General features: G+C 46.8%; 1 protein-coding gene across 1 annotated transcript in view; it reads right to left on the minus strand.

Annotated features, from left to right (window-relative positions):
- Positions 1-16025, minus strand: part of MLLT6 (myeloid/lymphoid or mixed-lineage leukemia; translocated to, 6) — a 141183-nt gene extending 125158 nt beyond the window's left edge. Inside the window, exons 1-2 of the mRNA XM_015412440.1 lie at positions 15897-16025; positions 1520-1599 (exon numbers count right to left, since the gene is read on the minus strand). Coding sequence (XP_015267926.1) covers positions 1520-1599; positions 15897-16005 — 189 coding nt within the window. The 5' untranslated portion in view covers positions 16006-16025. The remainder of the gene's footprint in view (positions 1-1519; positions 1600-15896) is intronic.
- Positions 16026-19590: the final 3565 nt, after the last annotated feature.

Genomic DNA, 19590 nt, shown 5'->3' on the forward strand with positions numbered 1-19590 from the left:
GAAGCAGGCATGTCACGTGACGTTTGACGTTGCTGTTTGGGGGGCATTCCCTCCCATCGGCCAGCTGGCTGGCAGCGGGCAGGAGCCAGCAAAATCGGGGAGTCCCCTGCCCCACTGGGCAAATGGCTACCCTACCCCCCCCATGTTCCAAAAACACTTGGTGGGCACCAGGAAAGGTGTCAACGAACCCCACATTGGGGATGGGACCCATGCCTTCGATAGGGGGTCAGTTTGGTGTAGTGGTTAAGTGTGCACGGACTCTAATCTGGGAGAGCCGTGTTTGATTCCCCACTCCTCCACTTGCAGCTGGCTGGATGACCTTGGGCAAGCCAAAGTTCTGTCAGAGGTGTTCTTGAAAAAGAGCAGTTTCTGTCAGAGCTCTCTCAGCCCCACCCACCTCACAGGGTGTCTGTTGTGGGGAGGGGAAGGGAAAGGAGATTGTAAGCCGCTCTGAGACTCCTTCGGGTAGTGAAAGGCGGGGTATAAATCCAATCTCTTCTTCTTCTTTCTGGTTGGCTTGTTTGCATTATTTTCCAATTCTAATCCTAGCCCTAATGCATCATTTATTGGATGTCTTATGTCGACTTTTTAAAATACTATGTAATCCAGCAAGAAAGGCAGGTGATAAATGAAGTGGATCAATATAAGAAATAAAGGAGGTCGGCAGGGTTGCCAGTTGACCTGGGGAAAAAGATCTGCCCTACGCCTGTGCCTTTAACAGCATCATCTGGTTGCCAAAAAAACAACAGGTGAAGTTTTGTTCACGGCCCTATCACCTGCTAATGTTTACAGGTCAAACTGTCATTAGTGGCGCAAGATAAGGGGCTGGTGAAACAAGTCTGCTGCCCTTGGGGTGGGAAGGACACTTTGGACATCTACAAGGCTCGACAGCCGAAAAGCAAAGGGATTGGTGCTGTTGGTCTGGGACATAAAACCACGCCACGGTTTCTAACCATCGCCACTCAGTACGCAAAGCCGGGGAGATCATCAAAAATATACATGCTCTGGAATCACATGTGGTGTCAAGGGGGGGGGGCAATTACCCCTGGGCCTATACTCGACAGTTCCACCTATTTGAATATGTGTGGGAAAATATGAATAGGTGCGGGGCGTGTGTGTGTGTGACTAATTAGATCCCAGCAGCACAAACAGAGGTGCCTAAGTGGCCAGAGGCCTGGATTGCCCACACTTCGAGGCAGAGGGAAGAAGAAGAAGAACCTATGCCTTCCCCTTCCCACAACAGACACCCTGTGAGGCAGGTGGGGCTGAGAACAGCTCTGACAGAACTAGGGCTTGCCCAAGGTCATCCAGCAGCTGCAAGTGAAGGAGTGGGGAATGAAACCCGGTTCTCCCAGATTAGAATCCGCGCACTTAACCACTACACCAAGCTGGCTACACCAAAGGATTTGTGGTTTCCTTGGAGGGCCCCAGTAACATCTGGCCAGCCAGAGCCAGGAGCCGACTGCTGGACTGGATCTGCTCTGCGGATTCTTACGAACTAGTTTCGGATCATACTTACCACCCTGGCGGCCCTTTCTTGAGATTCACATTTTCGACAGAACCACGGCCCAGTGGGAACCTGGACGATTCCATAGCAGGCTGCGGGAAGACAAAAGTGACATTCAGAAGATCGAGTTGGGCAGAAGTATATACACATGTACATATAAGCATGTCTGTTTAATACTTTTTCTTTTCGTTCTAAAACCTGGGTTGGATACTAAGGTTGCCAACCTCCTGGTGGGGCCTGGAGTTCTGGGATCACAAGCGATCTCCAGATTACAGAAATCAGCTCCCCAGTCTGCTGTAGTGGTTAGTGTCAGACTAAAGTCAGGGAGACCTCAGTTCAAATCCTCCCCACACTGCCACAGAAGTGTGCTGGGTGACCTTGGGCCAGTCATATGCGTTGGCAGAGTTTAACTATGCAAAGGAAGTGGAGCACTGACTGTTTAGAGAAAAATAAGTAGGTTTATTATAGAAGAACAAACTGTTATGGAACATACAGAGAGAAAGCCTAAACTAACCAGTCTAACTTGCTGTGAGAGGAACAAAGAGCAACAGGAAGCTCTATAGGAGCAGGGAGTCTCCAGAAAAGCCAATCAGGAGACAGCAAATTGTGGGCAGTCCCTAATCTAGCTATGCTAACTAGCAGTCCTTCAGCTGTCCCTCTGCAGGGTGATCTTCAGATGTTCTTCATAAGGCTACACTATAGACCAAAGGTGTCAAACTCATTTCTTTCGAGGGCCGGATCTGGCATAAATGTCATTTTGTCAGGCCGGGCCATGTGTGCCATAAAACGTAATGTCAGGTACCAGAGATATAAACGGTCAGTCAGTCAGTCATTTATTACGGCAACAAGCCATAGAACACACATGCTTAAATATAACATTCATAACATTCATATAACTGAATTTAGGACAGTAAAACAAAATTCTATAAAAATACAGTTGAGCTTAATAAAGTAAAAGAAGAACATAAAACAGAGACTATTAGGCAACTATTATTATACATTTGATTGTGTATTTCGGATGCAGTAGCATGCTACCCAAACTTTTGCCACAATTTCGGTAATTGTCCGGTTCCCATCAATTAACAATCGGCTACATTGCTCAGCACCTGATTGTCCCACCATATCTGTTATAAGAGGAGTAATATATTTGTCACGGATCTTGTTACACCAGTTACATCTGAGCATCATGTGCTCAATAGTTTCTGTCTCTCCTGAGCCGCATCGACAAAGTCTATATTCAGTGGGGATCCTTTTGAATCTGCCCTCAAGCATCGCGGAGGGGAAAGCCTCACATCTGGCTAATGTGAAGGTTTTCCTAAACTTATGAGTATCAAGCTGTGATAAATAGGACGTAGGTTGCAAGCGATATTTGACAGAATCTGGGGCTCTAAAATTAGGACATCTACCGAGATCTGTCTGTCTCTCCATGTCCATCATTCTCTGTTTTAGGGCTGATTTTGCTACATCCCAATGCATACTCAAAATCGCTTGGGGGGAAAAACCAAGCTCATATAATTTATTATGAACTGCTCTCAGCCATTTAGATTGAAAGTTGTCTGAGAGTAACAAGTGGGTTAGTCCATGAGGATGGAAATTTAGTTTAAGCCAATACTGGAGTGAAGCTAAAGTAATTTTGGCTTCCACTGATATAAACAGTATAAAGGATAGCAGCTGGTAAGCTCCGAGTTGGTGTATGCTCACTGCAAGTCCCCATGGGCTGGGACCCCCGGGGGGTGCAGAGAAAAACCCACACGGGCGGACTGGGGAGCCAGTGGTGTGGCACTGGGCAGATGCTCCCACGCTGCCTGACTGCTGCAGACGAGGTTGTTCCACCATGCTGAAGCCACAATTAGAGTGGCTCCGCCCACTCCCGCCCTGTCATGACACCCCCTCCTGAACAGTCTCCTGTTCCCTCCCTTGCACTAGTTGCTCTCGGGCCACATAAGAGTCCCGGACGGGGCCTGTTCCGGCCCCCGGGCCTTATGTTTGACACCCCTGCTATAGACCTTGCATATTTCAACAATATGCTCCTGGTCTAACCTACCTCACAGGGTTGTTTTGAGGATCAAAGGAGGAGAACACTGAAAGCTGCTTAGGGTCTCCACTGGGGAGACGGCAGGGTACAAATGAAGCGAATAAATCAATTAGATTCCAGTCTGCACACAAGAAGCAACCTTTCTTCCATACAGGAAAAACAGTATGCACATGCTCAGGAGTACTTTGTCCTCGGGGCCTTTCTTTTGAGGGGCCATGGCTCAGTGGCAGAGCATCTGTTTGGCATGCAGAAGGTCCCAGGTTCAATCCCCATCATCTCCAGTTAAAAGGATCAGGCAGTAGATGATGTGAAAGACTTCTGCCTGAGACCCTGGAGATCCGGTCTGCCAGTCTGAGTGGACAATACCGGCTTTGATGGACCAAGGGTCTGAGGCAGTATGAGGCAACACCATGTGTTCATGCGGACACTCCTTCACACTCCCCAAGAAAGCCATAGATACCTCACTCCTTCTACCTGAATACCAGAAACCAGAATAGGCCTCTCTAATGTATCTTTAGCCCACCTTCCCTCTAAGGCAGGGGTGTCAAACATGCGGCCTGGGGGCCGGATCAGGCCCCCAGAGGGCTTCTATCAGGCCCACAATGGAAGTGGCTGTCTTCTGCTTCTTCTTCCAGCTTTGCTGCTGCTGCTGCGTCATCGTAGGTTTGCAGCTTACAGATACACACCTGAACAGCACACTCAAGATTGCAACAGCACAGACATTTTGATGCAATAATTCAGAGCAAGAGGTGTCAGTTATCAAACACTGTTAAATAAACAAAGGGGTATAAATCACAAATAAATATCGCAAGAGTGCTAATGTTTTAAGCATGTTTTTATTTTAACTAAAAAAATCCCCTTTGTGTTTGTGTCCTTTATAAAGTTTATATCTCCACTACCTGGCGTTACATTTCATGACCCAACCCAGCCCAACAAGGTCTCATTTATGTCAGATTCGGCCCTCATAACAAATTAGTTCAACACCCCCGAGGGAGCAAAATAGGATACATGACTCTCCCTTTCCTTATTTTTCCTCACAAAAACTCTCTGAGGTGGGTTCAGGTGAGAGACTGTGGCTGGCCCCACGTCACCTAGCAAGCTGACTGCTGTTGGAGACAGAACGCTAAACAAGGCCTGAGACCTGATTTCAGCAAAGCAGTCTGTCCATTTTTAAGTTCCTAATGTAGACACCACAGTTTTTACTTTTGTCGCTGGTACAGTCAGGGAAAGGGTACGGTTTGGAGTGTCGAGTGGTTAAAGTGTTGGATTAGGATCCGAGAGATGCCGGTTCAGATATCCACTCTACCATGGAAATTCGCTGGGTGATAGAGTTGCCAGCTCTGGATTGGAAAATACCTGGAGATTTTGGGAGTGGAGAAACCTTAGCGGGGCAAATGCCATGGAGTCCACCTTCCAAAGTGGCCATTTTCTCCGGGTGAATGAATCTCTGTGGCCTAGAGATCTATTGTAGTCCCAAGAGATTTCCAGCCACCACCTGGAGGTTGGCAACTCTACTGGGTAACCTTGGGCCAGCCACGTGCCTCCAGCCTAATCAACGTCACAGGACAAAGTCTGAGTCCAGTGACACCTTTAAGACCCACAAAGTTTTATTCAAAGTGCAAGCTTTCGTGTCCAGTTAGTGTAAGCTAAGAAAAATGGAGTAAAATCTTCGGAAGGGTTACTTACAGGAAAGGGGGGGGCAGCCATTAGGAGGGGCCACTCAGAGCCCAGATACATATCAGAAGGTGAAATTGGAAAAGGGGGGCTATCCATGGATCTTAGCAGCAGTGTTCCCTCTAAGCTGAGTTAGTGTAAGCTATTTTACAGTTTTTTAGCCACTGGCTCACACATTTTTGCCTTAGCTCAGGAAGGATGGCTCCAGAGCAATTTACGCAGTAGCCAAATCGCTTCGTCACAAGTTTAACGCCAGTAGCTCACAAAGTAGAATTTCTGCTCACAAGACTCCACAGCTTAGAGGGAGCATTGCCTGGTGACGGGAGGGAGGGAGGGAACCTATTTAAGATATGACGGTAATATGAGAAATATGTAATAATTTTTCAAATATTAAAAATTTGAAGACTTTTTTAAAAAAATTCAAAATAAACTCAATATTAAAGCCTTCTATTTAAACTTTTCTGGCCAATCATGAAATTCTTTATTGAGGGGACCATTCCCCTCAATAAAGAAAGATGTCACTGAAAGATGTCAGTGTCCAAAGCCTACCTTTTCTGATTTGAAAGTTAATTGTTATGAGGTTAGGACCGGAACTCTAAACAGGTCTACTCAGGAGTAAGTTTCAATTTATCGAGTAGGGCTTATTGCCAGGAAACGTTTCTTAGGGCTTCAGCCTACATGCTGTGGTTACACAGTGGGAAGAGGGAAAACACTCTGTGCATGCTTAGTGGCCTTTTCTTCTACATTACTACTATCCTCTAGGGCAGAGCCCTGATATTCAAGGGCACCCTTTCATATTTCAGCAGGGGAGAGGGTGGAATTCTCAGCAAAGTTTAAATGCCTACTTTGCAATTCATAATTTAAACAGCACCCCCCAAAAAAACAGCAGCTCATGTTAACAACACATCATGTGATTAGTTTTAATGCCACATAACAAAAATAGCAAACTTATCAGCACACATCAAAGAGGCATCCTTTAATCAAACAGTTTATAGCAAAGGATTGTGTGTCCTTGGCACGCATCCTGTCTCATTTAAGACTGCATTGTATATAAAAAGAACCACCAAACTAACACCCCAGTTTTAAACATTAAGCAGCATTGCCTCTGGTCCCCAGGGTGGACTCTCAACACTCTGCAGAAGACTTTGGCCTGACGCTGGAGCAGATTAAAGTATGCAAAATAAAGTAAGCCGACGTGCTCCATTTGCATCATTCATACAGAGAGACAATAGAATGTTGATATTTTTAGTGCTGGGCGTGTCTCCTGCCAGACAAGCCAAATCAAACGTACTAGCTTGGAGTGCCACCCATTTTCCTACTCTGAGATTGAGAATGTGAAGCACAGAAGCAATTCCCCAGTAACTGTACCTTTTCGGTTACTAGGAGAGAGAATTGAGGGTCTCACTACATGCACGCACGCACACACAAAACCAGAAGCGGAAAGAGAGAAAGAGGCTTTCAAGATCTGGGCAAAATTTTCCTTTTCAGATCAATGGAACACTGGACGACATTCTAAAATATCTTCACACTTTCCCTTGACAGCAATGCCCTGGTTTGCCTAATCAATAAACACTGACTTAATCTGAGATAACGTCCATCGCAGCAAAAACAAACCTGACTCTAGTGGCACCTTTGAGATGAACAAGTAATGAAATGGTTTGAAGTCTTCGAGGGTGCCAGAAGACTCCTGTCTGTTTGTTCAGTTTCATCAGGAGTCAGTGAATTTATTACTTTTCTTCTTTTTCGTTGACAACACTGACTAATGTTTTTGGCTGGCGGTCTGCCGAGTGGCACAGAATGGTTCTCAACACGGGCAGCCTTCAGAATTAAGCATTCGGAAACAGCTTTGAAATTGTCAGACGGCCTCTAATTAGTACAGGAAAGAAAGCACAGGAGTGGCCTTAAAGAGCACCGTGCCCAGTAAAACTTCAACCAGATGAAATTAGGATAGCCAGCCTCATTGAAGATCTCCTGGGATTACAACTCATCTACAGGCGACAAAGATCAGTTCACCTGGAGAAAACGACCACTTTGGAAGGTGGATTTTATGGCATTCTACGCCACTGAAGTTCCTCCCTTCCCCAAACCACGCCCTCTTCAGGCTCCACCCCCCAAAATCTCCAGGTATTTTCCAACCTGGATCTGGCAACCCTAGATGAAATGCATCCCCATTTGTCCCACTACTGCATTGCAAATCCGGGTCTTGCACCAATGTAATAAGTGCAGGGCAATGGAAATGCAGTATGCAAGGCCCAGGAAATAGGAAGGAGGAGGAGGAGGAGATTGGATTTATACCCCACCCTTCACTTGGAGTCTGAGCGGTTTACAAACTCCTTTCCCTTCCCCTCCCCACAACAGACACCCTGGGAGGTAGGGGGGGCTGAGAGAGCTCTGACAGAAACTGCTCTTTTTCAAGAACAGCTCTGACAGGACTATGGTTTACCCAAGGTCATCCAGCAGCTGCAAGTGGGGGAGTGGGGAATCAAACCTGGTTCTCCCAGATTAGAGTCCATGCACTTAACCACTACACCTAACTGGCAATTAAGTAATTATTATCTTTGTATCCGGCCCCTCCCAGGATCTCAAATGGTTCTCCCTTCCTTAATTTTATCCTCACAACAACCCTATGAGAGAAGAAGAGGAGGAGGAGGAGGAGATTGGAGGTGAAGGTACTTCGAAAGGTGCAATCCCGCTAAGAACAGCACTGTTAGGGGCATGGGTGGGAGTCGCTCCAGAGCTGCTCTGAGTTCCATAATGGAACAATAGCACTGGTGAGTCATAAATATAAGCATGAATAAATCAGATGCGGCGGGAGAAAGGGCAGAGAGGGAAGCAGCGATAGGGAAGCATACGTGTTCCACATCAAGGGAACAAGAGCTCCTTTGCCAAGGTTCTGAAACAGACCAGAGATATCTCTTCTCCCAAAAGGAAACCCTGCTATTGGATGGTTAAATTGTCTATAGCGTTTTTTAAAAATCCCATTCTTTTCCCTAGAAGCTCAGAGGAGTGTTCACTGTTCTTCCCTTCCTCCACGTTGGTCCCACAACAGCCCTGTGAGAGAGGTTAGAGGGAAGCCAAAAGACAGCAACTGCTCCAAAATCATTCAGTGTGTAGAATCTGAATTCCGGTCTTCCCAAGCCTAGTCGAGTGCTCTAATTACACTGGCTGCAGCCTTTCTAGATACTTCATCTCTGACTTTGCGGTCGCTGCACTTAAATAATTTTCTCCAAGATCACTTGGATGAAAAGAGAGATCACTCTTGGACACACACGAACACAAGAAGTTGCCTGGTATGGAAAAAGACCTTTGGTCCATCAAAATCAGTATTGTCTACTCAGAAGAAGAAGAAGAAGAGATTGGATTTATCCCCCGCCCTTCACTACCCAAAGGAGTCTCAGAGCGGCTTACAAACTCCTTTCCCTTCCCCTCCCCACAACAGACACCCTGTGAGGTAGGTGGGGCTGAGAGAGCTCTGACAGAAACGGATCTTTTTCAAGGACAGCTCTTGTCAGAACTATGGCTTGCCCAAGGTCATCCAGCCAGGTGCAAGTGGAGGAGTGGGGAATCAAACCCGGTTCTCCCAGATTAGAGTCCGCGCACTCAACCACTAACCAAACTAGTGGCACCAAACTGGCAGCGGCTCTCCAAGGTCTCAGGCTGAGGTCTTCTGTTCTCAAAATCTGGATTGTGTGCTCCATGTGCCACCCACCCCATTTGACACAGTAACTCCATCCTAACTACTTGAAGCATTAATACTGCCAAAGAGCCTCTGTCGATCTAATTTAAAGTCAACACGCATTGTCCTTTTAAAATAAACCGGAAAAATATCATCCAAACCCTGATAGCAACAGCTGTGCACCACATGGTATATGACTCATAAGGCTGCCAACCTCCAGGTGGTGGCTGGAGATCTCCCAGGATTACAATTGACAGAGATCAGTTCCCCTGGAGAAAATGGCTGCTTTGGAAGGTAGACTTTATGGCATTATATACCACTGAAGTCCCTCCCCTCCCCAAACCCCACCCTCCTCAGGCTCCACCCCCCCAAATCTCCAGGTATTGCCCAACATGGAGCTGGCAACCCTACTGAGACTCAGTTCATACATCAAGTGAAACCCTGGTTTAATTTGACCAGGGTTAACGTGATTGCCGAAATGCAGGCCACTCCACTTATTATAGTTATTTAGGCTCCATTAAACCAGGATCTGAAAGCACAGCTTGAAGTCAGTTTATTAACACAAGTAATAAACTGTAGTTTTGTTGGGATGTAGGATCGCATCCTCAAACAGGTCTCTGGAGATACGACATATAAATTCCCTAAACTTTTTAAAATCCTAGCTTAATCCTGGTGAGTTCACCCAACGAGGCCTTCCCGGGCTCCACAAGGCAGTAAATTCAGTATTTGTCAAGGCGAACCAGGATCTAGCTAATATTTCAAATTCACCACTGTTAAAAGTAAAGGATGTTTTTGCCCTGTTTCTAAACTGAGTCAGAGACCCTTTCCTGGGCATCTGAAGCAAGCCACTTTGAAAAAAAGAGAGACCCAAAGCATGCCCTCTTCTCCCAAAAGGGAGACCTTGAGTATGCAACTAAATTTGTGGATTAGACAAATCTCTTTCTGGTCATTTGTTTTAAAAAAACAAAAAACGGCAAGCACCAAGTGCTAGAGAGGTCAGAAATGTGCTAATGGTTTGTGACATGCGAGGGCGGAGGCACAGGTGGAAATGTGATGTAACCTTCATGCATTTGCTTCTCCAGCACAATCCCATTGTGGCTCAGTGTGGACAGGAGGACGTTCTTGTTTTTCCACAATTCCCTGTCTTATGACCTTGCCTTCTGGCCTGTCCCCCTGTCTCAAATGCACCGTTTCCTCAGCCCGCTTCCTTTCATCCACCTCTGTTTTGCCAGGGAAAGATGAGAACATGACAGCTAATATTTAATCAAAAGAAAACTGCTGAAACAATAAGTTTTGGAAAGTACAACAAAGTACATTAGTCATCTCTGTGTGGGTCGAAAACGACATTCACCCGTCAAAACCGGCTGCGTATATTAATTCTTGGAAGACCCCTGTCTGGCAGAACTGATACGATTGACATTCTTGCTCCATTAACTTACATCATTATCCCAAATTATGGCATGTATTCCCCCTCCCCTTTTTGTTGTACATATAAATTAAAAGTGAAAATGTGTGCTGTAGGGATTGTGACGTATCTGTGCGACGGTGAGTCTCTTTTATTGTGACTAATTATAAAAATGGGGAGAGGCAGATGTTTTTTAAAAAGTTTTTAAGTGACGAACACTTTAAAATAGACAGTCCCACCGAGTGCGGCCGATTCCTGTAATTCCACTCCATGATAGAGAGCTCACCCATCACCAGTTTGGTGTAGTGGTTAAGTGAGCGGACTCTAATCTGGGAGAGCCAGGTTTGATTCCCCACTCCTCCACTTACACCTGCTGGATGACCTTGGGCAAGCCATAGTTCTGGCAGGGCTGTCCTTGAAAAAGAGCAGAGCTCTCTCAGCCCCACCTACCTCACAGGGTGTCTGTTGTGGGGAGGGGAAGGGAAAAGAGTTTGTAAGCCGCTCTGAGACTCCTTTGAGTAGTGAAGGGCGGGGTATAAATTCAATCTCTTCTTCTTCTTCTTCTAGTACTCATCTCCATGGCAGATGAGGCAAAGTAGTGTAGTGGTTAGAGCACTAGAATTGGGGACACCCAGGTTCAAATTCCTACTTTGCCACAGAAGCTCGCTGGGTGACTTTGAGCCTTTCACACTCTCTCTCAACCTAATCTGCCTCACAGGTGGTTGATGTGAGGATAAAATTGAAGAGAAGAAAATTGTTATAAGCCATTTTGGGTAGCCACTGTGTAGAAAAGTGGGGGGTATAAATGTCTAAACAGAGCCAGTGTGGTGTAGTGGTTAAGAGTGGTGGATTCTAATCTGGAGAACTGGGTTTGAGTCCCCACACCTCCTCCACATGAAGCCTGCTGGGTCACAGTTCCCTCAGAACTCTCTCAGCCCCACCTGCCTCACAAAGTGCCTGTTGTGGGGAGAGGAAGGGAAAGTGATTGAAAGCTGTTTTGACACTCCTTAAGGTAGAGGAAAATGGGGTATAAAAACCTACTCCTCTTTTTCCACATGGAGCCTGCTGGGTGACCTTTGGGCCAGTCACAGTTCCCTCAGAACTGTTTCAGCCCCACCTGCCTCACAAGGTGCCTGCTGTGGGGAGAGGAAGGGAAAGTGATTGAAAGCTGCTTTGACACTCCTTAAGGTAGAGGAAAATGGGGTATAAAAACCTACTCCTCTTTCTCCACATGGAGCCTGCTGGGTGACCTTGAGTCAGTCACAGTTCCCTCAGAGCTCTCTCAGCCCCACCTGCCTCACAAGGTGCCTGTTATGGGGTGAGGAAAGGAAGGTGAATTGAGGCTCCTTAAGTTAGAGAAAAGCAGGGTATAAAAACCAACCCTTCTTCCTCATCTAAATAAAAAAACCTGAGGTTTACAAAAGCAAATTAGCATTGTAATATCACCACAAATGTATTTATTTACTTATTCGCTTCATTTATACTCTGCCTTTTCTCACAATAGGGACACAAAACAGCCAACACCATTCTTGATTTTATCATCACAACAGTCCTGTAAAGTAGGTTAGGCCATCTGAAGCAGAGGTCTATCAGTAGCTATTAGCCACAAGGTATAGATAGGAACTCTCGGTCTGGGGCAAGTGATGCTTTGTATTCTTGGTGCTTGGGGGGGGACAACAGTGGGAGGGCTTCTAGTGTCCTGGCCCCACTGCTGGACCTCCTGATGGCACCTGGTATTTTTGGCCACTGTGTGAGAGTGTTGGACTGGATGGGCCATTGGCCTGATCCAACATTGGCTTCTCTTATGTTCTAGGCCAAGAGTATGTGATTGGCCCAAGGTCACCCAGCATGCTTCCTGTGGCTGCGTAGGGATTTGAACCAAGGTTTCGTAGGTCTTATGCTCTAACCACTACACCACCCTGGTTATGAAAGGGACACCATAAGGGGGGGGGAAGGCACCCGTCTTAATCTGGGAAATATTTCCAGTTTATCATGTATAGCACTAGAACCCATCACAAGAAAGAAACCAGATTAAAACGAAAAATGACACCTCAGGCTATCCATATTTTACATCCTGACATCAACGTGTGCACCATTTCCCTCCTTTTCACAAGGATCTGCTAAAATAACACGGAGAGCTAAATCCCTATCACCCCATGGATCTGAAGGACAGAAGGATCAGTAATGATGGAACCAAGTATTAGTACTGGTGGCAACGCTCCCTCTAAGCTGTGGAGTCTCGTGAGCAAAAATCCTACTTTGTGAGCTACTGGCATTAAAGTTGTGAGCGAGTGATTTGGCTACTGCATCAATTAGTTTGTTCCGGAGCCATCCTTCCTGAGCGAAGACAAAAATGTGTGAGCCGGAGGCTTAAAAACTGTGAGCTAACGCAGACTAACTCAGCTTAGAGGGAACACTGACTAGTGGTATTCTGTTAGATGCTGAGCCAAACCAAGGCAGGAGACTGTAAAAGTCCAGGAAGGCAAGCAGGCTACATTCTAGACATCTCGGCCTGCTTCCGTACATGGACTGTTCCATGGGCAAAAGCTAGTATTCCTCAGCTTTTGGGGGAGAGCTTCCATACCACATCATGGTCTTTCTGACCACAACACATGGGGCATCCTAGGGCTTTCCCTGTTAAGCCAGAGCAAAGGAAAAGCCTCGGAGGGGACAGCAGCCAAGGGGATTGTCTCTGCCCGCTTCCAGTCCATTCGCTGTTGCTCCCAAGGCCAGGAGCAGTGTTTCCCAAAAGAGGAGGAGGAGGAGGAGGAGAAGAAGATGATGAGGAGGAGGAGATTGGATTTATACCCCGCCCTATACTACCCAAAGGTGTCTCAGAGCGGTTTACAAACTCCCATCCCTTTCCCTCCCCACAACAGACACCCTGTGAGGTAGGTGGGGCTGAGAGAGCTCTTCACAGAAACTGCTCTTTTTCAAGAACAGCTCTGATCAGAACTACGGCTTGCCCGAGGCCATCCAGCCAGGTGCAAGTGGAGGAGTGGGGAATCAAACACAGTTCTCCCAGATTAGAGTCCGCGTACTTAACCACTACATCAAACTGGCTCTTTCGGGGCATGAGCCACACTCCAGGAACCACTGCTCTATGTCATGTGTCTCTGCGCATGGAAAACTGAGGAATGCACTGTCTTGAGGACCCCTTTCAATGGCACCGTCAGAGGAGCCCTCAGGTGCTCTTTGAAGCAACGACAGATGCACCCCCTAGTCCAAGGATGGCTACTTAGTGGCTGACAGGCCAGATTTATTTTCTGATGCAATTTCATTTAGTCCCCAGTGACCTTGCCAGGTCCTCCGTCCTGCCACAAACTTCCCTGGGGGTCCCCCCCCCCCCCGTCACTCATCATCTGTTCCTCTTCTGCAAAGTATCTTCCTCATTTGCTTCTATGCATGCAGTTTCTTAAAATGGATTGCTGTTTCAGGCACTCCCAAGTGGGATAATTTCAACTGCATCTCACCAAGACTTAGCTCAGAAACCCATTCTTAGATTTCGGGATCCAGTCCGAGAATGTGTCATATCACAGCCTAGGATTTATTAGTCTACGCAGAAGAAATTAGGAAATATAATGTAGATTAAAGACAGATTGGAACACCTTTCCTAGAAGTAAAGGGTAAAGAGTCTGGGACTTTTCAGGTGAGAAAGAAGACAACGGAAGGGGGAACACGAAGGAGATTTAGAAAATGGTGAATGGCATGGAGAAAGTGGACAGATATAATTTTTTCTCCTTCTCCCATGACAGTATGACTCAGAGGCACCTGATGAAGGTGATGGGCCACAGATTCAGGACAGACAAAAGGAAATTCTTTAATCCATGACAGATTAAATTGGGGGATTCATTGCTAGTAGGCACAGTGATAGCCGCAAGCACAGATGCATTTAAAAGATGGTTAGATGGATTCATGGCTACGGGTCATGGTGACTAAAAAGAACCTCCACTTTCAGAAGCAGTAAACCTTTGAATTCCAGTACAAGGAGGCAACATCAGAAGAAGACCTTGATGCCCTAGTGGTTGGCTCTCCAAGGCAACTGGTCGGCCACTATGGGGAACAGGTTGCTAGTGGTCTGATCCAGCAGAGTTCCTTCTTACGTTCTAATAAAGCCCCTTTTGGCCACTGTACCCATCTGTGTCATTCAAATTCCCTGGCAGCCAAACCCAGCCATACAGGAATCATCACACGCCAAAGCACACCGGTGTGAAATTAAAAAACAACAACACAAACTCTGTGCACTGAAGAAAACACACATCTATCAGACCTCAAACATATGGGTTTGCAGGTGAAAAGATCACCTCTGAGCATGGGCAGAGTATCTCTCCCCCCCCCGTAGAGAGTAGCCTCAGTCAGTTGGAGAGGTAAGAGCCCAGATAGAGAACGGAAGGCATGGAAACCTGAGGTCTGGCCATTCCCCTTTCGGTAACTGTTGGAAAGGGTTATGCCGGGTGTGCAAGGATATTAAGAACCCTAGGTCTCCGGGGCATGGTTCACCCCAGGTGACTCCTCCTGGCCCTTCTGTTTACAGCGTTAATGATCTACTAAGAAGATCAGACCTGCTCTCTTTCCTTGCCGGAAAGGTGATGCGTGGGTCCATCTCTCCGAATCCTCCTCTCCCGCCTCACCTTGCCGCTGAGGACTAAAGCCCACCCCCTTTCCCACCTCCATCCCCAACGTAAAAAAAAAGCAAAACAAAAACCACCATGTTACATGGGAGCTAATAATAGATCCCCTGCTAATCCGGAAGGAAGCTGAGGGAGACTGTCAGAGGTCACACTGCCATACGATTCCTTTCGAGCAACGACGACGTCAAATAAAATAAAATGCAAAGGAGGAACAGGCGGGGGGATGTCCCCCCCCCAGCACCCACCCCCCTGTACCCTTTCCGCTGCCTCTCAAATGTCACCCCCCCATCAGTTTCCTAGGCTGCCACAATTTCAATAACAAATAAACAGAAGCACAAAGCATTATGTGCCCAGGCAGAGGGACGCAGCAAGGAGATCTAAGGTCCCCAGCGTTGCACATGCAAAGTTGGGGCTTCCCCCCCCCTTTTTTTTAAAAGCCCATCTTCCTGCTATAGATGTGTGCAAAGATGGGTCTCCTAACCACTCACACATATGGAAGCCCGCTGGAGATCTCTCTAGCTCCAGGTGCGTTTCTAGCTGTCATCCCTCTACAGACATCTCGATGGGGATACCGAGAGGTGTCAATTCTCCTTTTGCAAATTGTTGGCACGGGGCCTGGGATCACGTTAACCCTAGATCTGTGGGTCAGGGTGCGTGCGTTTGACACGCACACGCAACCAGAACAGCCCCTTTCTTTCCCAAGCCCTCTGCAAACCCTTGCTTCTGCAACCCCCCAATAAGGCCCCATTCAGAAGAAATGATAATAACAATAATACTCCTTCCCCCCACTTTTTTTGCTTAAAGCTTTGCAAAGGTAGTTGGGGAGGCGAGAGAGAGGGAACCCCTCCTCCCCCCCCCTTGCAAACCTGGCAAAACCCCAAGAGTTAGGATGCAAACAAGAGATGGGAAAGATGGGGAGGGGAGGGGGGGTTGTAGGGAGGAAGGAAGGAAAGGGGGGGGGTCCTTACCTTGATGCACCGCCACGTTACAGCCATGCCCGTCGCAGTACACCAGGGGGTTCTCGGTCCAGCCCCGCTCGTCGGAACAAACGCAGCAGCCGCCCACCATCTCCTTCATTCTTCCATAAGTTTCTTCTGTGCGGGTCCTCCACCACCACCACCACTGCCGCCGCCGCCGCCCCCCTCCTCCTCCTCCGGCGCTTGTTGTCGCCGCCGCCGCCGCTGTTTCCAAACACGCATCCACGCACCCGCCTCCCCGCCTCTTGTTCTCCTACTCTCCGGCTTCTGCTGGCCTCCCGCGCCGCCTTTCGACACGATCCGCCCCCCCCCCAGGATGGGGAGCCGAGGAGGGGGCTCCGGCGCTCGGCCCCGCGAGGGAAACGCCACCGTCGGCTGTGCAGAAACGCGAGTGGCGGCATCGCCGGCCTGGAGGAGCAGCGGACGCAGTTGCCAGTCCCTGTGCACGCACGCCCCGACACACACACTCACACTCACACACTCGCGCTCTCACACACACGCCCGGAGCAAGCTCACGCACACAACGTCGGCCCGGCTGCGCGCAGCGGCGCTCATCATGGCTCCACGCTTTTGCAAAGTCTCGGCTTCAGGATCCAGCTGCCTCTCTCTGCTTCCTTTCTCCACCCCAGAAGGGGGGGGGGGGAGAAAAGGAAATATTGCTAGGTTTTTTCTCTCTTCTCCCCCCTTTCCTTTCTCTTCATCCAGGGCAACGGATCTGGCATCTAAAGGGTAGGAGCGATGTTGTTGTCGTTGGGAGCGAGCGAGCAGGGACCCCAAAGAAAGAGGAATAGCTCTTCTCCCCCCCCCTCCCCTCTAAATCCTATTATCTGTAATATGGCCTTCTTTGACAGATCAAGGTGCCACCAGCGCCACCCTTTGGCCAGCGGAGAGTACCGGAGCGCCAGCAGCGGCATCATCAAAGACAATGTTGTTTTTTAAAGTATGTATTGCAATTGGGTTATATTTGCAAAGAGCTTCAGGGCAGCCGGACCAAAAATACACTGTGCTAAAGAGAGGCAAAGAATGCCTGTGGCGCATGCATGTTCCTCTCCCGCCCTGCATGAATCAACATGAAGCACAATCTGTAGGGATTCAGCAGAAGTCCAGGGGCACCTGAAAGACTAACAACATTTATGCCATCATAAAATCTGATGAGTCAAAACTCACTTCATCAGATGTGCTGGAGCATATATCCATAGGAGAGACACTCCTGCTTGAAGTTACAAGCAGCTAAAAGCAGAGAGTGGGTGGGGAGACCTTGCAAAGAGAGGTCAGTGTGAATCAAGAACCAAAGAGCAATCAGACCCCTAATTATTATGCTGCTGAAACTGCAATTGTTTACTGCACCTAGAAGGAGCTTTACTGGACCTAAACGCCCCTGCCCCCTGAGCTCTTAGGAACTGGAGATATCCAGGATCAAATCTGGGACTGTCTGCATGTGAAGCAATAGCTTTACCCCCTCCCCAAATGAGAGCCAGTTTGGTGTAGTGGTTAAGAGCCGTGGACTCTAATCTGGAGAACCGGGTTCGATTCCCCACTCCTTCACTTGAAGCCAGCTGCGTGACCCTGGGTCAGTAGTCACAGTTCTCTCAGAGCTCTCTCAGCCCATTGTAAGCGTAGCTTGCCACAAAAGAGCTACAGCTTGTGGCTGCCAGACAATCCTAGGATCTCCTGGCTATACTACACACTATTACCCCTTCCCGAACACCTTCCACATAATATTCTGTTCTGCCCTCTTTATACGGAGCCTAGAAGCAAATTTCTCAGTGAGATTTGGAAGGGCTTAGATCAATCGATCAATCAGTTGATCAATCTTTATTGCATTCGCCAAAAAGCCCTGGCAACAATACAAATGTCCAACAAGATTTTTTAAAAAAATTAATTTAAAGTTTTTATTTTCAAACAAACAAAGATAAAAAACATTAACAATAGCAATATAACTTGCGTAATACACATCAAAAACACTTATTTTCGGTAACCATCAATATAAAAAAATATCTTAAACAGTCAAATTTTACAATAGTCAAGATTTAGAAGTATAGCAATGATGCATAAAAAGAATTTTTTGGTACTACACCACTGTTTGACAAATATTCCAAAATTGAGAATTAAACCGCTTGAAATAAGTTTTGTTTATGTGTTAGGTTTCCCCCAGAAACATTCTTTGAAATTTTACTGTATACGAAATATTCCCAAAGTTTATTTTGCCAAAAATATAGCGTTGGTGCTTCCTTCTTTTTCCAGAATTGTGCAATCGAAATCCTAGCTCCTGCAATTAAAATCGCCGTTTGTATCTGTAGACTCTTCTTTTCAAGATTTATCAGACCCAATTCCAAAACTACAGATTCTAATGTAGCAGGTAAATGAATACCAATGATATATCTAATTTGCATCAAAATCTGTTTCCAGAAGTATTGAATACTCGGACAGTGCCACCAGCAATGAGCGAAATCACCCAACTGCCCACATTGTTTCCAGCACGTAGAAGGGATTGCTGGGTTTAGTTTATGAAGTCTGGCTGGGGTTAAATACCATCTGTGAAAGACTTTAAACATGTTGAATCTGATATTAAAAACCGGGGAGATATTGTTTGGAAAAGACCAAAGTGTTTGCCAGGTTTCTTTGGAATATGCTTGCTTCTCAACTAGTTTGTATTTTTTGTGCTGCATAAAAGTTTGTATAGTTTTGAGATGAGGCCTTCTGATTCTCTATTCTGACATTTCAAAATCATCTTAAATTCTGTCAGTGGAGCTGAGAAAACCTGTTTATTCATGAGATTTTGTAACATATTTTTGAGTTGCAAATACCTAAACCACGGTATCTGCTTGCGAAGTTTGCTTTCAATTTTTACTTTCTCTAATATCTTCCCTTTGTGCACAAAATCTATTAGATAATGAAAACTTCTTCTCTCGGATTTTGATCAGTTTGTCTCCAATAGAGTGACACAAACCTTGAGTCCAGTGGCACCTTTAAGACCATTCAAAGTTATATTCAAGGCATGAGCTTGATACATTGAAATGGAAGTTAGCAGTCCATACATATAGGCAGACGTTGAACAGCAGATTAGCCAGAGCTGTCCTTGCAGGCTGAAGTATTTTATTCAGTTATGTACATTTTTATAAGGTTGTTTTTAACCTTGTTTTGATCTACTCTTCATCATTACTTTGGGTTTTACGTTTCTTTTGTGTGAGTTTTAATGATAACAGCCATTGGCCTCCTACAAGAAATACTACTTGACTTGACTTTGCTATTGAGCCACACAACTCTTGCCAATATATACCAGACCATCAACCTGTTCAGACCAAATTTGCCCCCAAAGCTGTAGTATTGCACCCACTTTTAACAGCTTTAGTATGTATTGCTTGCTCTTTCTCCTTTTTCAAGACTAACCAAATGTAACGGCGGAAATTTGGGCAGGCATCATGGAGTAGCAAAGCGAAATGTCTGATGAGATCTCCGCACTGCCTGAGTCTAATGCTAAGGCAGCCACCTAGAACATAAGAACATAAGAGAAGCCATGTTGGATCAGGCCAGAGGCACTTCCAGTCCAACACTCGGTGTCCCACAGTGGCCAAAATCCAGGTGCCATCAGGAAGCCCACCAGCGGGGCCAGAACTCTAGAAGCCCTCCCACTGGTGCCCCCCAAGCCCCAAGAATACAGAGCATCACTGCCCCAGACAGAGTG

This window comes from Gekko japonicus, unplaced genomic scaffold (assembly GCF_001447785.1).
Source record: "Gekko japonicus isolate JY-2015 unplaced genomic scaffold, Gekko_japonicus_V1.1 scaffold8, whole genome shotgun sequence".
NCBI lineage: Eukaryota > Metazoa > Chordata > Lepidosauria > Squamata > Gekkonidae > Gekko > Gekko japonicus.